The sequence below is a fragment of the Dromiciops gliroides genome, chromosome 4 (assembly GCF_019393635.1).
Source record: "Dromiciops gliroides isolate mDroGli1 chromosome 4, mDroGli1.pri, whole genome shotgun sequence".
In the NCBI taxonomy this organism is placed as follows: Eukaryota; Metazoa; Chordata; class Mammalia; order Microbiotheria; family Microbiotheriidae; genus Dromiciops; species Dromiciops gliroides.
This window is the reverse complement of record NC_057864.1, coordinates 340506163-340528051: the sequence shown is the minus strand read 5'-3', so window position 1 is coordinate 340528051 and position 21889 is coordinate 340506163. Positions and strand designations below refer to the sequence as shown.

The window sequence follows — 21889 nt, the reverse complement described above, 5'->3', positions numbered from 1 at the left end:
AAACACCCTACCAGCGTAGACTAGCAACTGTTTTGTAAATTATTCTTAAGAAATTGCCTGGGGGCAATGAAAGATTCAGGGCCTTGTCCAGGGTCACACTATGTGTTAGAGACTAATCTTATATATATAATTATCTAAGTGACAAGAGAGCCAGATTACTCCAGTAGCCCCCCTCCTCCCAGAGTTTGTCCCCGGGGTTTCAGAGTAGGTATCAATAAGATAACTAAGTAGTTGTTGAATTAAGTAGTACAGTGAATTTCAACTGTGAACCTGGAATCAAGAAAACCTAAATTGAAATTATGCCTTAGACACTTTTTAATTGTGTGACCTAGGCAAGTCACTTAACTTCTGTCTGCCTCAGTTTCCTTTACCTACAAGATAGGGATAATGATGACATGTACCAGGGAGGTTGTGAAGATAAAATAAGATGGTTTGTAAAGTGCTCTGCAAACCTTATGATACTTATATAAATGCAGTTGTTACTGTTCAAGTCATTTTTCCATCGTGTCTGACCCTTCATGACCCCATTTGGGGTTTTCTTGGCAAATATACTGGACTGATTTGCCATTTCCTTCTCCAGCTCATTTTACAGATTAGAAAACTGAGGCCAACAGGGTTAAGTGGCTTGCCCAGGGTCACACATTTAGTAAGTGTCTGAGGCCAGATTTTAACTCAAAGATGGGTCTTCCTGACTCCAGGCCTGGTGTTCTATCTACTGTATTGCCTAGCTGCCCTTATATAAATGCTGGGGATTATGATTAACCAGGGATAGCAGTGGTGACCATGGCTCCTCCACCCACTGCATTCATCACTGCCACTGGTCATCATGAGCACCTCAAAGCTAGCCTAATTTAGAGGCTGGTAGAGTAAAAACTATCCAAATTGTTAAGGAACCTAAAGAGTGAGTGGAATGAGAGTGGGTGGACAGAGAACTGCAGCAGCAGAACCACAAATAAAATCTAGCATAGTGTGAGTGGGTGAACAGTGTGGAAAGCCTGGGCCTGCTAACTAGGTAAGTTTAGGGTTAAGAGTAAGGGGGAGGGGGCAGCTAGATGGCGCAGTGGTTAAAGCACCGTCCCTGGATTCAGGAGTACCTGAGTTCAAATCCGGCCTCAGACACTTAACACTTACTAGCTGTGTGACCCTGGGCAAGTCACTTAACCCCCATTGCCCCGCAAAAAAAAAAAAAAAAAAGAGTAAGGGGGAGTTGCCAATTGCTATAGCAATAAGCACTAAGCTAGATAGCACACTTTCTTAGCACCCTGAAAGGGAGCTTTGAAAGATCATAGTGATGATATTCAGCGCACACACACACACACACACACACACACACACACACACACACACACACATGCAGTAAAATTATTTTTAATAGGAAAAAAATGCAGTGGAAACAGATTAGGTAAGGAGAAATACTGAATCCAAAATGTCTGTTGGCTTTTATTTGCCTGTCAGAACAAAATACTAAAAGGAAATGCAAATGTATCTAATTCTCTATCAAATGAAAATGTTGTAAGACCCAGATGATGTTCTTTTATGGGACAACTTTCAACATACAAATTTAACCAACTGGAATTATTTTTAAAGTAATATTCAATGCAACCATTTGAAAAGAAGGATTTGCCTTTGAATGAGAAGTCTGCCTTTTATTGTAAAGATAAAACACAATGTTCTTGGCTTACTTATTCTCCAGATGGTCATGGATCAGTCCTCTCAGCTCTGTGAACACATAGTTACATCCTCCAGAAAGGCTGACATATATATATATATATATATATATATATGTATGTATGTATGTATGTATAGTGTATACTTAGCATGTGATAAATGATTGTTGATTGATTAGGTCTAACTTCTATTTCTGTTGTTAGGGAAGTGGAAAGGAAGGAAATAAGCATTCACATAGAACCTACTAAGACCATCATCCTACCAATAAACTGTGACTCCTACCTCAGAGTCATCTTTGATTTTCTTCCTTAGTATCCACCATCCAGTCAATTACCCAAATCCTATTGTTTGGGCCTAGGAATAAATCTTGCTTCTGGCCCCACCCAACCATCTTTACCTGAATACTAATCTTTTCTCATTCAGATTATTTTAAGAACATCTTCCCAATCTTATCCTATGCTTCTCTCTTGTACATATGTTCTAGTCCAACCAACCTGTACTACTCTGTTCTGATCTCTCCACCACTCCCATCGTTTACTCAAGCTGATCCTCATGCTTAGAATGGACTCTCATCATTGATATCTCCTCCTTCCTTCAAGACCAAGCCCTGATTCCACCTGCTGAACACTCATGAATTAAAAATGATCTCCACCTTCTCCATTCACCTGGGCCAATCCTTTCCTACTTGTCCTTATGTCATAAGTGACTCCTTAAGAAAAGGGTCTGCATCATTACCTCTGTCTTTATATCAAGTACCAGGCCTTATGCCTTGAACTTGATGAATGTGGATTGAATTCAATGTCATCTAATGAAAACTGGTATCAAAAAACTTATACATGAGAATGGAAATAGATTTAAATATGAACTAAGAACTTATCTATTTAAATCTGTTTCAAGTTGGTTGTGCCTAAAGGGAGAATATTTTTTTCAGATCTAGGTTTTGATACCATAGCTACTGTCATCTTGCAAAATACATAGTTATGAACCCATATGCTTGTTTATCTCTTGATTTTAAAAAAAATATATACATGTAGTTGTGAAAAGAATTGTTGGCCAAGCCTATAAGATGAAAATAAAATAGCTGGACAATCACTAGAAATAATAAATGCCTATTGTCCAGGCTACAATATGAATGGACAGTTGATTAATGAAGTTGATCTAGATCTTCAGTTATTTTAACACAATACTCTCCCTGCAAAGATGGTAATTCATGGAATATACCAGTCTCCAATGAATCCAAAAGGAGGACAAAGACATGGTAAGAGAAGAGACATATAGGATAGGTGTAAATATGCTGTAGCATATTAGCAAGGGCAAATTATTTGCAAGGAGTGGCGTGATGACTGGTAAAGAAGGTGAACCAGTCATGTAGTAGTAGTAGTGAGGGGGGAAGGGGCAAGGGAAGAAACATTTATTAAGCACCAGCTATATTCCAGGTACTGTGCTAAGCATTTTACAGATCTTCCCCTTTGAGCTAACAGAAGGTTAGACTCTATGCTGCACTAGTACACCCATGTCTTTTTGTTTGTTTGTTTTGGTGGGGGTTTTTTGGTTTGTTTTTAGTGAGGCAAATGGGGTTAAGTGACTTGCCCAGGGTCACACAGCTGATAAGTGTTAAGTGTCTGAGGCCTGATTTGAACTCAGGTACTCCTGACTCCAGGGCCAGTGCTTTATCCACTGCGCCACCTAGCTGCCCCACACCCATGTTTTAAGAAACTTATAAAAAGGCCTCAAGCAGGTAGAATGTGCTTCCCGTGATGGATTTATGCAAGGATGTGAACGAGAATTCCACAGGATGAGAATGCATGGATGGATTGCAAACTATCTCACCAGAGGATGTACCCACATTGCTGAGATCCCAGATCTGTTCACTGGAATATGTATATTTGGTATTTTAGACTTTGCAAAGAGAAACAATCATCATGATTATCATTATAGGGAACTTGTAGTTAAAGGATATTTTTCAAGTTTGAACATCTGTTGTGACTAATATAACATTACATATATAATTTTAATCCATTAAAAATACATGACTAACTTGGGAATTATGTGATGATCAAATAAAATGCTGCATACAGAAATTGAATTGAAAATTAGAAAATATTATCTGGATATAAGCTAGTATATGACAATATTTTTATTTGTACAGTAGCAAAATATTTCAGATAGCATACAGTTATCCCCCATCTAAAATTCACTCAATATAGGGTAAAGGAAGGCAATATGCATTCAAATACTGCCTACTATGTGTCAGGCCCTGTGCTAACCACTTTACAAATATGATTTCATTTGATTCTCCCAACAACCCTGTGAGGGAGGTCCTGTTATTATTTCCATTACATAGTTGAGGAAACTGGGGCAAACAGAAGTTAAGTGACATGCCCAGGGCCACAGAGCCAGTGTCTAAGGCCATATTAGAACTTGGGTCTTCTTGACTCCAGGCCCAGCATTCTACCCTGAGCCAGTGGATAGAACTGACATAGTTTAGTACACTTTAGCATTTATAATCTATAGAATGAAATGCTGATTCATTTTACATAATGTCATTTTAAACTTGAGAAATTTTCATTCTAAAGAATACAGTATTTTAGCACTTTTTGAAAAAGTATAATATTGGAGCTAAGCTCTGTAAATAGAATTTAATTTTGAGGTGGAAAGAGAGAGTTGAGTCAGGTTCTAGGAGTTTAGTTTATAAAATTAGAGGATCCTACCTACAGGAATAGCCCAAGAAACCTGGAAATGTGTTACAGCAAAATACAATTCTCCTATCAAGGTCCCAGCTATCCAGCAACCTCATTTACCCAGAACTCAGCTGAGAATTAAAGTCTTTTCACTAAATAAAGTTAATATGTTTTATTCATAGGAGAGGATTTCATCACCTCTTTATTATTGTTGGACACCCACAGTTCTAAAAATCATGCTTTTCTAGTTCTAAAGGCCTCAGAAATTTAAAACAACAAATTAGAAAAGGGGATGGGATGCAAGGTAAGGAAGGTGTCAATAATCAGATACAATTAGTAACAGCAGCAAGAAAAGACATCTGACACCAAAGAGAGACCAAGAAATAGAAAGGTCTGGCATTTTGGATCCATATATGTACAGTAAGCAACCCTACATAACTCAGAAGCCTTTCATTTGTGATGATCCTGATTTCTTGGAGAAAAGGGCAATGCAGTATATTATTACAGAGCCAAATATGCAATTAGTGTCATGGAATTTAACCTGTAGAACATTTTCAGGCCTAAAATATCTCTTTAAAAATATAATTTTAGATAATCAGGCAATTATTTGATATTTTTATTCATCTCATATTACATGAAAGTGTTTTAATTCTTGATATTATAAATGTAATGATTATTTTCCATTATAAATCCCCATGCTAATTGACTAATTAGATTTTTAGAATTAGATTTCTCCTTTTCAACTAGGATATTTGGGATTTTGTAAGAAAACTAAATTTTAGCCTAAATTGGCTAGACCAGGAAATTTAATAATTTCATACTTAGGTCAGTCCACTGGAAATGGAATATAAAAGCCTAAACATATTTCAGAGGGAGATCTCTGAGAGTGACTGTACTTGTATAGATGTATTATCTTGTATTTCAGTTTATTTAGGACACTCAATTTGGTCCTTATAGTAATATGTTGTTAGTCAATAATCATTTATTGACTACCTACTATGTGCCAGGCATTGGGTTAAGTACTGAGCATACAAAGAAAGGCAAAAGACAGTCTCTGCTCTCAAGGAGTTCAGAGTCTAACCTGAGATAGATACAGCATTCATTAAGTGCCTACTTTGTGCCAGGCATTGTGCTAATACAAATACAAGCAAGTAAAATATCCTTTGCCCACAAAGAGCTTACATTCTAATGAAGGGAGGAAGACAACGTAAAGGGGAGATGGGAGGTAAGAGGGCTATCCATAGCGAGGCATGGCACAGGGATAGCCAAGAAGTATTGCATCGGGTCCAAATCAGATATAAGTCTGGAATAAGGCTAAATGAAGCTGACCTATCAAAGCCCAACTTGGTTCCAGTCCAATTTTCTGGTGGGAAGGGAGCAGACATAATAGCTTGAGTGAAGACAACATGGTGTGAAGATGGCCAGGAAGTGATATTTGAAATCAGTAAAATGTTCAGAGTTTATAACTTATGATATTTCAAATATGTGTCAGATTTAGTAAGTATTCTTTTTAATATTCAATTATTATCAAATGTTTATGTCCATACTCGTTAAAATATCTAGCTCATTTTTCTTTATTTACATTTTATGTTTTGTAGGTAAGTATGCTGAAGATATATTTGGAGAACTATTTAACGAAGCACACAGTTTTTCCTTCAGAGTCAACTCTTTACAGGAGCGGGTAGACCGTTTGTCTGTCAGTGTTACACAACTTGATCCCAAGGAAGAAGAATGTAAGTTCACTCATCATATTATATGTTGATTAAATATTATTTATTTTTTGTTATGTCCAGTGAAGAGTACATTTGGGGACAGAGCTAAATAATTATACAATTTTTGCTATGAAGTGTTTTCTTCCAAATATTCTTTATATATAGTTTATTCATCAATGAATCCATGACAGTTAATCCACAAGCATTTTTAGTAGACACTGTGATAGCTACTGGAGGTACAACAGAAGTAGAGTAATGATGACCAAGAAAGGAAGTTTTCAGGAGCATCTAGGTGGCGCAGTGGATAAAGCACCGGCCCTGAGTTCAGGAAGACCTGAGTTCAAATCCAGCCTCAGACACTTGACACTTACTAGCTGTGTGACCCTGGCCAAGTCACTTAACCAACAAACAAAAAAACAAGAAAGGGAGTTTTGGTTGGAGTAGTCATAAAGATTGTGAGTAGAGTTATAAGGGAATAAATTGTCATTTCCTTTTCAGTAGTGATGGTAATACTAACTTGATGATTGTTCTTAGGAAAAGGGTTAGAAATTGGGACTGGGGGATGAGGAATGGGTCGGAACTCCATGCACATTAGCAGGGCAGACAGCAAGAGTTTTGTGCTGAGTAGGCCCTGATTTCTACATGGATGATTAAAAGGGATGGGAAATATGGAATGAGGCCGGCTCGATATAGTGGGGTATGACAAAAAAATTTTAAAATTTCCTTTTCCTGATATACACTAAACAATTCATGAGTTATCAGTAGAATTGCAACATCAGAGGGAAATTTTTTTCAATAAGCTTTCTCTCTTCCTCCATTTTTTCCATACTTTAATCTTAGTGGTGAAAATTCTGTGAAACTGCTTTAAAATCCCCAAATGGGTGTCAATTATTTTTATGAATGCCTTCATTTAGAATTTTTTTGTGCTTCATGTGAGCAAATCTAATACAATCTTTTAAAATTGGTAGGAAGTCTCCTCTTTAAATGGGTTTAGTGTTGCTCTTGAAGGCTCCAGATTGTCAATGCTTGAGGCTGAAATTTTTCACATTTTGATGTTAAGCCAGAGGCATGAGATTCAGAAGCTATGTTACAAGCTAAAATAATTTTAGAACCTTTAGTGTGAAAGCATATCACATGCCTTCAAGCCTTGATGGAGTCCTTTGAATGCTATTGTCTCCCAAGTGCCAGTCCCTTCACTGCCAAAAGAAATAAAAGAGCTAAAGAACATAATTTTCACTTTCCTCCTCTTGAGAGTTGTTGGACGTGCCTCTATAATAGTCACTGTCTTCAGAGAAAAAAAATAATTTCTGGTGAGTAATTTTCTTTGGTTCAAATACAAGACTTCAGTAGACCCAAACTTTAAGAGGAAAAATGTCAGATTTCTGGAAGCCAGAAAGCAGATGAATAGGGAATGGACCAACTCGTTTTGACAGTTTGACCCAAGATGTAAGTGACAAGAAGCAAAAGCCTCGAATAATGATGCCATTAAATTGGCTCCTAGCTAGTTTCTATCACTAACATGAATCATCAAAATGCATTTGCAGATATTTAAGATATTCGAATCAGTTTGATAGGTACATAACTCTGACCCTAACTCACAATGTGAGAGTTTCTTTTACCAGTAATAAAATAAAATCTTTAATTCCAAAAGAGACCTCATTTCACAATTTCTCTTCCCATCAAGTGAAGGTCACTATCTTGCTACGGAAAGCTTTAAAGCAGCAAAAACACGAAAGGGTTTTCATAAGCCATATACAGTAGGGTGTGTGGTTATCTTTCCTTGGAAAATTCACATCTAGGTTATTAAAATATTATGAAAGACACTTGCATGTTTAAACATCCTTCAAGCTAGGATTCAAAATGCCCTGTTGATTTTTGTTCCTTGATAACATCTTTCATATCCATTCCATGTTCTCTATCACATGAGCAAAATAAGAAAAAGCTGACCATTATGCATAATAATATAACAGTGTAAATGAGAATAAAGGGAAGAACTAAAGGAAAGCCAAACTCTGGGTAACTAAAAGATCAGCTATTTGATAAGAATTGTTTTTCTTTTTATAAGGGAGGGTTCAGTTTGGAGACATGGGCTATAATTGTGTTATAACCAGAAATGATGGATATAAAATCCAGGAGCCAGTAAAACTTATTTTTTTTTCAAAAGAGAGAGACAGTGATCCCAAGATGAAAATGTGTTGTTACTCAGTTGATTTTTACTAACCTCAGTTCTCTTTTGAAAGCTTCAAATCCATGACTCTACATAGGAATAAGATGTGAACTTCAAAGTTTAAATGAAAATCAGACATCTAAAAATCCAAACTTAGCATCAAATATACCATGAAGTTAAGATATGGATAATGTCAAGGAATGTAAAGTAAAAAAAAAATTAGTCATATAGGACCAGAAGGAAAAAAAAAGGAAGATAAAATTTAATCTCTCTTTTTTTAAGTTATTCTAATGATGAAACTGATATTTTCAACTAATACTTAAATACAACAAGGATTTTTAATTTCAGTTCTTTTCACCAGTACAATTGGAACTCATTTATAACTTAGTAGTGTTAGTAGTTATGGCAGGTAGGTGATGCAGTGGGTAGAGTACTGGGCCTAGAGTCAGGAAAATTCATCTTTGTGAGTTCAAATCTGACTTCAGATACTAACTAGCTGTGTGACCCTGGGCAAGTCACTTAACCTTGTTTGCCCTATTTTCCTTACCTATAAAATGAACCAGAGAGGAAATGGCAAACAACTCCAGTATTTTTGCCAAGAAAACTCCAAATAGGGTCAAGAAGAGTCAGACATGACCAAAACGACTGAAGTCTGGTATTTATTAAGTGCCTACTACATCCTAAGCACTGAGTATACAAACAAAAAGAAAAAAAGAAAGTCCTTGCTTTCAAGGAGCTAATGAAGGAAACAACATACAAATAACTATGTACAAACAAGATGTACAGAGTTTAAATTAGATGCCAACAGAGAGAAGGAACTATAATAGCTAACAATAGTTAGCATTTATATAGCTCTTCTTTAAGGTTTTACAAAGCACTTTACACGTTATCTCACTTGGTATTCACAAACAACCCTGTAAGGTGGGTGCTTTTTACCCCAATTGTAGAAGTGAAGAAACAAGAGTTACCATCTAGTATCTGAGGCAGCATTTGAAGTTAGGTCTTTCTGACCTCAATTCTAACACTAGCTATTGTGCCAACCAGCTCCCTAGTACTAGAATTGAGGGGGATAAGTAGAGGTGTCTTTAATAGCCACTAGGAAACATTTATATGGTGCTTTCAGGTTTACAGAGCACTTTTCAGATATCATCTTATTTTATCTTCATAACAACAGCTAAGGCAAGATGGAGTTAAGTAACCTGTCCAGGATCATGCAGCTAGAAAGTATCTGAGGCTGCATTAGAACTCAAGTCTTCCTAACTCCAGGATCATTGCCCTATCCATTGTTCCATCTAGCTCAGATTTTGGCTATGACTGGAAGGAAGTCAGAATATTGAGATAATGAGGGAGAGAATTCCAGGTATGCACATTCATTGAAAGTGCCCAGAATCAGGGGCAGCTAGGTGGCACAGTGGATAAAGCACCAGCCCTGGATTCAGGAGGACCTGAGTTCAAATCTGGCCTCAGACACTTGACACTTACTAGCTGTGTGACCCTGGGCAAGTCACTTAACCCTCATTGCCCTGCAAAAAGAAAGTGCCCAGAATTGGGAGATGGTTGTCTTGTGTGAGGAACAGGAAGGGAGCCAGTATCACTGAATTGGGGAAGTAGTGGGGTATAGGGTGGAGGATGGGTAGTAAGGTATGGAAAAGACTGAAAAGGTGGGAAGAAGTCATATTATGAAGGGCTTTGGATGCCAAATAATGGATTTTCTATTTGTTCCTGGAGGCAATAAGGAGACACAGTTTATTGAACAGGGGTGGTGGGGTGGGGGTTATATGTTCAGACCCACACTTTAGGAAGATCTATTTGACAGTTGAGTAAAGGATAGACTGGAGTGGGGAAGAGTTTTGACAGGTGGAAAGCCAACCATAAAGCTATTGTAATATTCTAGGTATGAAGTGAAGATCCTGTGCAAGGATAGTGGCAATCTCAGAGGAAAGAAGAGAACATATGTGAGATGTTATGAAGGTAGAATGCATAGGCCTTGGAAAAAGATTGGATGAAGAAGGAGGAGGTGAAAGATAGTGAAGAATTGAGAATGACACCTCAGTTGTGAGCCAGAGTTGACTGGATCATAGTGCCTTTGACAGTAACAGGAAAGTTAGGACTGGGGGGGAAAGATAATGAGTTTAGTTTTGGACATATTGAGTTTAAAATATCTACAGGATGTCTAGTTTGAAATGTCCATGAGGCATCTGTAAATGTGAGACTGGAGGTTAGGAGAAATTAGGGCTGGGTAAGTAGAGATAGAAATCATCAGCATAGAGGTGATATTTGAATCCATGTTCCTGATGAAATCACAAAGTGAATCTTAGGGAGAAGAGAAAAGGGATGAGGTTAGCACTTTGGGGGACACTCATGGTTAGCAGGCATGACCTGTATAAAGCAAAGGAGATTGAGAAGGGATGGTCAGACAGGAAGGAAGATAACAAGGAGAGCACAGTGTCAAACCCAGAAGAATGAAGGACAGTCGTCAATAATATCAAAAGCAGCAGAGAGCTCAAGAAGAATGAGGACTGAGAAAAGGCTATTATATTTGGCAATTAAGAGGTCATTGATAATTTGGGAGAGAACAGTTTCAACTGGATGATGAGGTTGCAGAGAATTAAGAAGAGAGTGAGAGGAAAGGAAATAGAGGTACTAATTGTTTTGGATTTCTCAAGGAATTTAGCCACAAAACTGGGCGAGATTTGGTACAATACCTAGTAAGGATGAATAGACCAAGTGGGTATTTTTGGGGGATGGGGATACATGGACATGTATGTATACAGTAGGGAAGTAATCAGTAGACAGGGAGAGATTGAAGATTAGTGAGAGAACAGGAATAATAGAGGAGGACCGTCTGCTGGAGAAGATGGGTTGGAATCGGATTACTTGTACATATAGTGGGGTATAACTTGGCAAGGAGAAGGGACACATTTTCATGTGAAACAGATGAAGGGAGGAGATAACAGTGGAAAGCATCTGATTGATGGGGGATGAAGGGATAATAGGATACTCTTGGAAAATGATTATTTTTTTAAGTAGAATGTGAGATAAAGTTTTCCTCTGGAGGTTGTGTCAGGTACCAAAGGGAGGATTGAAGAGGCACGAAAATTTTGAAAAAGCCCAGCTGGTGAATGTGATAGTAAAATGATTAGGGAGGTATAAAAAGATTGTTCTGCTGCAGTGAGAATCCCAATCAGTATAGTTTCATGAAATTTTTCCACTTTTATTCAGCAGCACAGGAACTAAGGCATTGCATGGTGGAAATAATTCAAGGTTGGTTGCTTAGTAGGGCAAGACTGGTGATAGTGTATGGGGGCTTCAGAGAAGAAGTCAGTGTAGAGTTGCACTGGTTCACCAAAGGGTAAAGATTAGGAAGGAAAGTGATGATAGCCCATTCCAAGTTGATGGTCTCAGAAAGAACTGAGGGATGAAGAGTTCAGAAATAACAGTAAGAATGAAGGACGGGGGTCAGCTGGGTAGTGAAGTGGATAAGTCACCAGCCCTGGATTCAGGAGGACCCAAGTTCAAATGTTCAAATCCAGCCTCAGACACTTGACACTTACTAGCTGTGTGACCCTTGGCAAGTCACTTAACCTTCATTGCCCCACCCCCACCCCCAAAAAAAGAATAAGTTGAGAAATTTGGCAAATTTGAAAAACAGAATGTACTCCATTATAAAGTGTGCCAATAAATGTTCTCTTTATGGGAACAATTAGTGGGATTTTTTAACCATGTAAAACCAATAAAAAGATTTTTAAATGTAGGAAATTAAAATCTAAGGATTCAAAAGGCAGAGGGAGAGGTGGAATGACAAAAGATTGTGATCAAATATGGGGAATTTCAGAGTTCTTGAACATGGAAGTTGGAATCACTAGTTGGTGATTGCAAGATAAAAGGCATAACCATCCCTGGGACTAGACAAGGTAGAGTGGTTGAATAGGTCATGATACATGAGTAAACTGAGGATCTGAGAGATTTGGCTGTTTGGTAGTGTATCAATATGTATGTTGTCTCTCTAGTATGAGTGCAGAATTTAGGGCGGAAGGAAAGACAGGGAGTGTTACATCTCATATTGGACTTCTAGAGCTGCTGGGAAATTCACATTGCAGACAACCTGACCATCTCTGAACTTAGGTAGGCTGGTCCTTGGACAATAAACACAAGGCCCCTCCTTGATTTCCGGCTCAATGGGTTGAACCTGTCAGAGTTTGTGCTCTGGTGCCATTGCCTTTAAGAACTCAAGATCACATGATCATCATAATGAAGCATCAGAGTAGAACTTGTGCAATGACTTCGTGGGGAAATTTTACAAAACTGACTGAATCCAAAAAGCTGTAACAAAAATTCAAAATATCATTTTTCATTTCTAAACTTCTTAATTCTTAATAAAATGTTTGAATAATAGTTCATATTTATGTATAAATAATATTTATGATGGCTAATATTCTTTGTTGTATTTATACATTTTACAAAGCATTTTCTTTCCTACAAGTTGGTGGAGTTAATGAATGAATTATTTGTCCCCATTTTTCAGATAAAGAAATAGGCTTAGAAAACTTAAGTGATTTGCCAAAATTCAAACAACTAGTAAGTGTCAGAGCTGAGATTCAAATCCAGACTCAGTCTATTAATCTCTTTATTCTGCTATTTTACCTCAGTTCATTTCCTTTCCTTCATACAAAGACAAAAAGTAAAAGAAATTCCTACTCTCAAGAAGCTTCTAGTGTCATCCCAAACAAACGAATAAAAGCTAATCAAATCAAGTTGTAATTATATAGTTTTTAATTACATAATGTACTTACAGGTTAAAATTACATAGATTATTTCAGGAATTCAATTCAAATATCAAACACATACTTGGTGCTTGTCACTGTTAGACACTGTGAATGAGTGTTGAGGTCTAATTATAGCTCACAAGTATACAACTCGTTAAGGTTGCAAAGAGATTTACATTCATTGAACCCGTCACTTCTGTCAAAGGTCTTGTGATCTAGTTAGAAATATAACTCTTATGTGCAAGAAATAGATAAATAAACACATGAGGTTGAATATAATTAAGTGTCAATATGAGTGGTGAGTGTTTTAAAAGTTGAGAAAATAAAGAAGTTAAAGAATAGCTAGGAAAGACTTTAAGGAAGATTGAAGATCATGGGGCAGCTACCAAATGAGGTCACAAGAGTCTGACATGACAAACAACTGAACAAAATTTCTTCATTTCTAGGGCAGCTAGATGGCCCAGTGAATAGAGCCCAGATCCTGTAGTCAGGAAGACTTATCTTCATGAGTTCAAATCTGGCCTCAGACACTTAATAGCTGTGTGATCTTGGGCAAGTCAGTTAACCCTGTTGGCCTCAGTTTTCTCATCTGTAAAATGAGCTGGAGAAAGAAATGGCAAACCATTCCAGTCTCTCTGCCAAGAAAATCCCAAATTGGGTCCCAGAGAGTCAGACATGACTGGAAATCACTAAATAACAACAACAAAGACCACAAAGGATTTGAGTAGATGGAAAGGATTGGAGAGGGAATTTCAGGAACATGAAGAATATCACAAAATGCATAGAAACATAGTATTCCTAATTCAAAAGATAGGAAGGGAATGAATGAGTTGGAGTAGAAGACCTTGTGTAAGGGAGGGAAAAAATCCAGATTGTTGTTGTTCAGTCATTTCAGTGATCAGGATCACCCTAGTGAGTGTCCTAGGCTGGATTTCAATTCAGGTCTTCGTGAGTTCAGGACCAGCACTCTAACCACTGAACCACCCAACTGCCCTAATTAGGGAAAGCCTTAAAAGTCAACTTAAACTGGGGCTTGGAGAGCCATTGACAGATTTTTTTAGCAGGTTCATGATAGGATTAAAGGATGATCAATCTGATAGTGATATCCAGATGAGACCACTGAAGAGAGACTAGAGTTAGGGAGACCTATTAGGAGGTTTTTGAAGTAATCTAGATATAAGGTAAAGGTCTTGGATTAAAGTGGTGTTACTTGGTATGGAAAGGAAAAGACTGATTCAAAAGAACTATTGGAGAAAGAAATGATAAAACTTGGTAACTAATTGAATGAGAGAGGACAAAGGAGAAGAGGAAAGAGTCAAGGAAAATTCCAGTATTTTGAGCCTTGAACTTCATAGAGTACATAGTAAAGTTTTTGCTAGTTATAAAAAGAAATACACCGGGCAGCTATGTGGCACAGTGGATAAAGCACTGGCCCTGGATTCAGGAGGACCTGAGTTCAAATCTGACTTTAGACACTTGACACTTACTAGCTATGTGACCCTGGGCAAGTCACTTAACCCTCATTGCCTCACCAAAAAACCCCCAAAAAACCAAACAAACAAAAAAGAAATACATCGACATACTTTCACATATGTAGCCCTTTTCTAAAATTATTTTAAATGTATTGTTAAAATATCTTAAGTATTCTAATAATAAATGTATGTGGTATAAGGCAAAGTCACTCTAGATACCTACTCATATATAATAATAATGATAAATGCATATCAGGCTTTCCAACCCTGGCAGTTGGTATAAATTTCTTACATTTGAAACTGTAGATGCAAGTATGTCAATTTTAGATATACATCATAGATCGAATTTTTAATAGTGCTTTTGTTAGAAATAATTATCCCACATTTATTCCTTTTTCCTACAATGATACATAATGCAGTTCTGCTGTCAAATGTAGCAAATCATTAACATGTGACAAATTTACATAAAAAGCTTCCTTAGAAAATATAAGGCATTGTGGAGAAGAAGAATCCAAAAGCAGATCTTGTAGTGCATCTCCCTGATAAGTGTCTGATATCTAAGAGATGTAGGCAACTAAGAGCAACAGCATTAGAAATGCTAGAGCAAAGAGGTCAAAAACAATGAGGATGGAGAAAAGGCCACTGAATTTGGCAATTAAGAGATCACTGGTCATTTTAGAGAAAGCAGTTTCAGTGGAATGATAAGGTCAGAAGCCATCTGAGTGACAAAGGTCAAAAGAAGAAAATGGCAATTGTTAGACTAGATGTGAGAGAACGGGCACAGGAATTAACTAATTAATAAACATTTATTAATCCCTTACTAGGTGCCAGCACTGGATACAGATATAGCAAGAAAAATAATCTCTGCCCTCAAGATGCTTATATTTTAATGGGAAAAGCAGCACATGAAAGGAGAGAGTATTGGCATGGTTTAGAAATGGCTTATAGGCCTAATTTTGGGCAAAATAAAGCAAACTCTCACTTATAAAATCCCAGATCCCCATAGGTAGTGTCCAGGATCTGGGGAGAGAGGGATGAGGAAGAAGACCTAGTATAGGTGACATAGTATGGAAGGCACTGTTGATGGAGCTGTGCATTGATCCAGCCATTCTGCAAATTAATTTGGGCACATACCCTCAAGTCACTTAACATATTTACTTTACCCAGTGATACCTCTACTAGGCAAGTTCAGAGGAAGCCTCAGAGAAGCAAAACAGCTTCGGATTAATGTGTTGAAAATAGAAATGCTTATGTGCATACATACATACATATATATAATTAGCTATATATAATAGAGATTTACAATTTCACATGCAAGCCTCCTTTTCATTTGTTTTTTGTATGTAAAAAAAATGGTCATTTCTCTTAATGTTTCCACCCCAAAATGTATCTTCTTTGCTTTGTTATGTGTGCATTTATTTCATTTATCATGTGAATATAATCAACTCTGGAAGGGAATGGTGTTTGGACAGAGGAATCAGACCACCTTGTGGGCACTTGAGTATTTCTACAGTAACAAAAAGTTAAAATTAACACCCTAAAATATATCCTTTTTGTTTTGTTTTTGTATATGTTTATTTCATTTATCATGTGAATATTTTTAAAATGCTGGAAGGGACTGGTGTTTGGGAAGAGGAATCAGACCACCCTATGGGTGCTTAATAAATATTTGTTGAATTAAATCATCATATTTAATAACATTTACATGTACAGAACTAAAGGGTCAGCCTAATGGAATGCATAAATTTTATGGACTATGCTGATTTGCAAAGTGTTATTACATTATATTACAAAAAGGTAACCATTTGTTTTCATTGGAATTTTGTTTTTTGTTGTTGTTGTTGTTTTGGGTTTTGTTTTTGCAGGGCAGTGAGAGTTAAGTGACTTGCCCAGGGCCACACAGCTAGTAAGTGTCAAGTGTCTGAGGTCGGATTTGAACTCAGGTCCTCCTGAATCCAGGGCTGGTTTTTTATCTACTGTGCCACCTAGCTGCCCCCCATTCATTGGAATTTAATGAAAAAAAAAATTGCTTGAACATTTAAAATACCTAATAATTTTTTAAAGGGGGGGGGGGCAGCTAGGTGGTGCAGTGGATAGAGCACCGGCCCTGGAGTCAGGAGTACCTGAGTTCAAATCCGGCCTCAGACACTTAACACTTACTAGCTGTGTGACCCTGCGCAAGTCACTTAACCCCAATTGCCTCACTAAAAAAAAAAAATAAATTCCAATGAATGGGGGCAGCTAGGTGGCACAGTAGATAAAAAACTGGCCCTGGATTCAGGAGGACCTGAGTTCAAATTTAACCTTGCACACTTGACATTTACTAGCTGTGTGACCCTGGACAAGTCACTTAACCTCCATTGTGCTGCCAAAAAGAAAAGAAAAGGAAAGAAAGAAAGAAAGAAAGAAAGAAAGAAAGAAAGAAAGAAAGAAAGAAAGAAAGAAAGAAAGAAAGAAAAAGAAAGAAAGAAAGAAGAAACATTCAGATTAACTATGATCAACTGTATTTTCAAAATTACGGACCCTGCATTTTTTTTTAATATGGGAACTTTAAAGGGAATAATAACACATATTTTCATCACCCCTGCGTCTACTACATCCAGTTTTTCCCCTAAGGAAAATGGACTATATTTTTTGTTTACCACTTGGTAGTCACAGGATGAATTTTTTTGTCAGAACTTGTCTGTTCTTTTGTGTTCCTTCTTACTCAGGAATTTTGTAGTACTCAACCAGAAGGAGTCATTCCACTTATTCAACAAATATTTATTAAGTACTCATTGTATAGAATTATAAGATACTGTGAGTGATAGGAAGAAGAAAACATGGTCTCTGCTTTCAAAGAGCTTGTTATAATTATGTGTGTGTGTTTGCAATACACGTGCTTTTTTTTCCTATAACAGAAAACAACTATTGTACTAATTTGCTTATAGTAGCAAATTTCCAAATATAACAATAGCGATTAACATTCCTACTGTGAACTTTTTTAGCCCAACTTCAGATATTTTCATAAGTGATCTTTTTTGTATACTTAATTAATCTAAAATTGTAATGTTATACACATTCAACTATGAAAGGGATACTTGTATAGAACTTAATAGAATAATAATAAAATTCAACTAATTACATATGTTGTTAAAGGAAATTAAACAAAAAATTATATCTAGAGTGCCACCAATGACTAAAAATAGAACAAGATTGGACAAAGAGGGGAGAAAAAAAAGAGTAGATGAAAAGGAAAAGAATGAGAGATAATTGTAACAAGAGAAAGAATAAAAAAAAGACAAGTCTTGTCCCTATCGGTTTCCCTATTAATTGGGAAACTATAAGTTATAAGGATGATTTTTGACAATAATTAAACTTTAAACCAAAACACAAAGCCACACTGCTTACAAGGCAAATGTATGTATGTTTAAAGTATATTTAGTTATAAGTGTAAAACAAAATGTTTGATCATGCTCCAACTCTGTCTTTCTATTCCAGTGTCATTACAAGATATCACAATGAGAAAAGCTTTCCGAAGTTCCACAACTCAAGATCAGCAGCTGTTTGATCGGAAGACTTTGCCAATTCCATTACAAGAAACTTACAATGTTTGTGAGCAGCCTCCACCTCTCAACATACTCACTCCTTATAGGTAGGTGAAAGAGAACTTTTAGTCACCTTAATCATACTTAAACCCACATAGGCAATTAATGCCTGGTGAAACTTTTTTTTTGGTGGAGGCTCTCTCTATGAAATGCCCTCCATGTTTATTTTAGAAAGATCTCTCTCTTTCTTTCCTTAAAACCTAGGCACTGCAGGTGCCTGCAGGAATACTATACATGTGAACTATAGTCATGGTGGTTACTAAAATAAACAAAGACAAATTTACTCTTGATGACAAGGTATTATCCTTTTAACATAAGTTTTATTATTTAAAATAACTTTTTTTTAATCTGCAGGTTTTCTACCTCAACAATATTTTTCCACTCAAAATACTTTCTCATGACAAAATGAATTCATAATCATTTTTTCAAATGTTGTGTTCCTTTTGAACCAAATTATATCCAAAAAGGTTTTTTTAATTATGAAGGATTTAAATTGGAACCATTAGAACATATTACCATTAAACTGACCTCTGGAAGCTAGATATCTTTGTTTGGGTGAAAGATTAATAAATTTATAATATTGTAATAGAATATCCCAAAGTTCTTGATTTCAGAAGACACTATTACCTTGGATGCAAAAAAAAAAAAAAAAAGAAAGTAATAATCTCTTCACCATTTGAAAATCCCAATGGACTCAATCAGAAAATTTAGTGCAGGGGAAATAGGTTTTGATTGTAAATATTTTAAATTGAATACTTGCAGTAGACCATTTTAATTAACTTTAAAATAAATACCTTTTCTATTTCCACTTTTTTCCCCTGAATTCTGAGTGTTTCAAAGTATTTTATTTGGTATTGCCTTGTACTGAAGCAATTTTCCCCTTATTTCATGTTTTGCTTTATTTGATAAATTCTGGTTTTTATCTGCATGGATTGATTGATATTAATAGGATTGCTTAATAATTTCTTTTCTCCTACCTAGCTTCTTAGTCTTAAATTATGCTCATACTCTAAAAATTCTAAAGTGTGCTTTATCTGAATTATTTTACTTCAGGGATGATGGTAAAGAAGGTTTGAAGTTTTATACCAATCCTTCATATTTCTTTGATCTATGGAAAGAAAAGATGTTACAGGACACCGAAGACAAGAGAAAGGAAAAGAGAAAACAGAAGGTATTTTATTTCCAACAGATTTTTTTATTGTTTCCTTAAATTCTTTTTTTTTAATTAATAAAGTATTTTATTTTTTTCCATTACATGTAAAGATAGTTCTCAACTTTTGTTTATACAAGCTTTACAATTTCAGATTTTTCCCCCTCCCCTCCCCTCCCTCCCCCTCCCCTAGACAGCAAGTAATCTGATATAGGTTATCCAACAGATTTTTTTAAATCACCTCTTTTTACCTTACTGTGGGAACTTTTTTACCTATATGAAACACTATTCCCTTTTACATTTTCAGTTAATAATGTAACTAAATATAATCATCTTTTCAACCATACAAGGGATGTTAAAGAAAGTAAATTAGTCTTTTCAAACACTTTTTTTTTCCTGTAAGGTGACAGACACATTGGCAAATGATTCACATGAGGGCTCCTGTGCTAAAATGGTAACCACATACCAATAACACAAATTTAGCATATAACTCAAATATCACAAATTTTCTGTATTAGTTTTTAAGAACAGCCACCTGCACTATGTAATTCTAAATTCTGCTAAGACACTATGGTACTTCTAGACCCTACTTTTGACCATGAAGTACAGATTAAGAAGACTGGAGGAAAAAAGCAAAAATGAAGAAAGAAACTTTGGTAAATCATAGAATAACAGGAATGCCTGGGTATATTAAGATTTGGGGGTAATGATGTATTCTCATTAATTTACTTACTTTTCTAGATTATCTAAAGTAGCCCTTTTTGTTTCAGTCCATACTGAGAATCTTTCTCAACATAAAAGTGGTTGTACCTTAATAAGCAAGAGCATAACTCAATCTTCCTTTGATGGTTGAGAATCTTGCAGTGTCTCAGTTTTTGTACAGCTATAAATGGTAAGGGAGGTTGACCTGAATAGCCTATACCAGAACTCAGTTCTTGAACTCTTTAAGTAGGCCAGGCAGGCATGGAATAGAAACAGAGGTTTTGTTTGTTTATTTCATTTTTTACTAAATTTCTGATATAACTTTTTTATTGACATTTGACTTTTTTCTGATAAAAGTAGAATTAGGCAAATGACTAATGTAAAAACAAAAGAAAGTTGAATAAAAACCATTATTAATTAAGGCTTCTGCCTATGTGGAATCTCCTTAATTTTTTTTCCAGGGATTTAGAAAATATAGAAGGTAGAAGGAATCAAAGCCAGCATGAGGCAAAATTATGAAGTCAGAAAATTTTGGTTTTGTTGCCCCTCTCCCTACCCTGTAAGCCATTCTAGGCTCCCAGTACCTTCAGGATGTCCCTCTAACTATTTTTTTCCACTGGAGCCAGATTAGGTTCTCAAAGTATGTCCAGGGAGCTTTGTGGGGTACCTAAGATCTTTAGGGGATGCAAGGTCAAAAATGTTTTAATCCTGTTACTAAGATGTTTTAATTCCTAATATGGTAAATGTTGATAGACATAATCCATAGAAACAAAAGCCTCAAAAATTTTCAAGAGTGTAAAGGAATCTGGAGACCGAAAAGTACTGTGCTTTGAAAGCTTACATGTTCTGTATTCTGTTTTCTGAAGGCCTTGTTCTGCTGCGTGATACTGGATAGCAATGGATTCATCACATAAACTAATTCTGTGTTTAGATAGCTAATTACTCTCCTCCTTAACAGATTATATAATGTAGTTACCATATATCTATAATTAAAAAGGTAATTAAGCGACACTACTAACAGTAGAAATTCTAGGCACTATGGTGACCCGATGGGGGAAATAGTTTTCATTTAGCAGGATCAAAAACAAAGGCACATTGTGTTTTCATGAGGGAAACAAAGTCAGATTCTAGCTAAACTATGCAAGGAATCTTCGGGGTAATAAATCAAGTTGTCAAGAATTAGCTCAGAAAATTAGCTGTAATGTCTAGGAGAGTCCCTGGATATTATAATTTTCTATGTGATTTTGAACATTTTATTTTGATTCATTATGACCTCATAAGTTTCAATTACTTTTTGGCTTTGTTTCTATACATCTGTAACAGCAGAAGAATCTAGATCGGCCTCTTGAACCAGAAAAAGTGCCAAGGGCCCCTCATGACCGGAGGAGAGAATGGCAGAAGTTAGCCCAAGGCCCTGAGCTTGCAGAAGATGATGTGAATCCCTTACATAAGCCGAGTGAAGTTGCTAATGGCCCAGCCTCTCAGTTTGAACCAAGGTTCCTTTTCTTTTCTAGGTGTTCTTTTACACTAAAAAGTCTTCTTACAAAAGTATGACTATAAAAGTAGCAACTATAAAGTTCAGTCAGTCAATAAACATTTAATAAGCAACTACTGGAGTGCCTGACACTGCTAAGGACTCTGGATACAAAGGCAAAAGACAGTCCCTGTTCTCAAGGACTCACAGTTTAATGGAGGGTAGACCCAACAAAGGGCAGCTAGGTGGCTTTTCTTGGGTTTTTTGTTTTGGAGGCAATCGGGGTTAAGTCACTTGCCCAGGGTCACACAGCTATTAAGTATCTAAGGCCAGATTTGAACTCAGGCCTTCTTGACTTCAGGGCTAGTATTCTATTCACTGCTACACCTAGCTGCCCTTCTACTGGACATTTCTAAATGGATGTCCCATAGGCATCTCAAACTCAATACATCCCAAAGTAACATATTTTTCCCCCAGAACTTACCCCTTTTCCAAAATTCTTTATTCCTG

General features: G+C 36.4%; 1 protein-coding gene across 5 annotated transcripts in view; it reads left to right on the top strand.

Moving 5' to 3' along the window:
* Nucleotides 1-21889, top strand: part of WASF1 (WASP family member 1) — a 125995-nt gene that overhangs the window by 94225 nt on the left and 9881 nt on the right. For 4 of the 5 annotated variants that reach the window (XM_044000509.1, XM_044000511.1, XM_044000508.1 and 1 more), the window contains 4 exons: nt 5948-6082; nt 17947-18100; nt 19107-19224; nt 21229-21401. In XM_044000509.1, the coding sequence (XP_043856444.1) occupies nt 5948-6082; nt 17947-18100; nt 19107-19224; nt 21229-21401 (580 nt within the window). The remainder of the gene's footprint in view (nt 1-5947; nt 6083-17946; nt 18101-19106; nt 19225-21228; nt 21402-21889) is intronic. The other variant, XM_044000513.1, reaches the window with a different exon arrangement.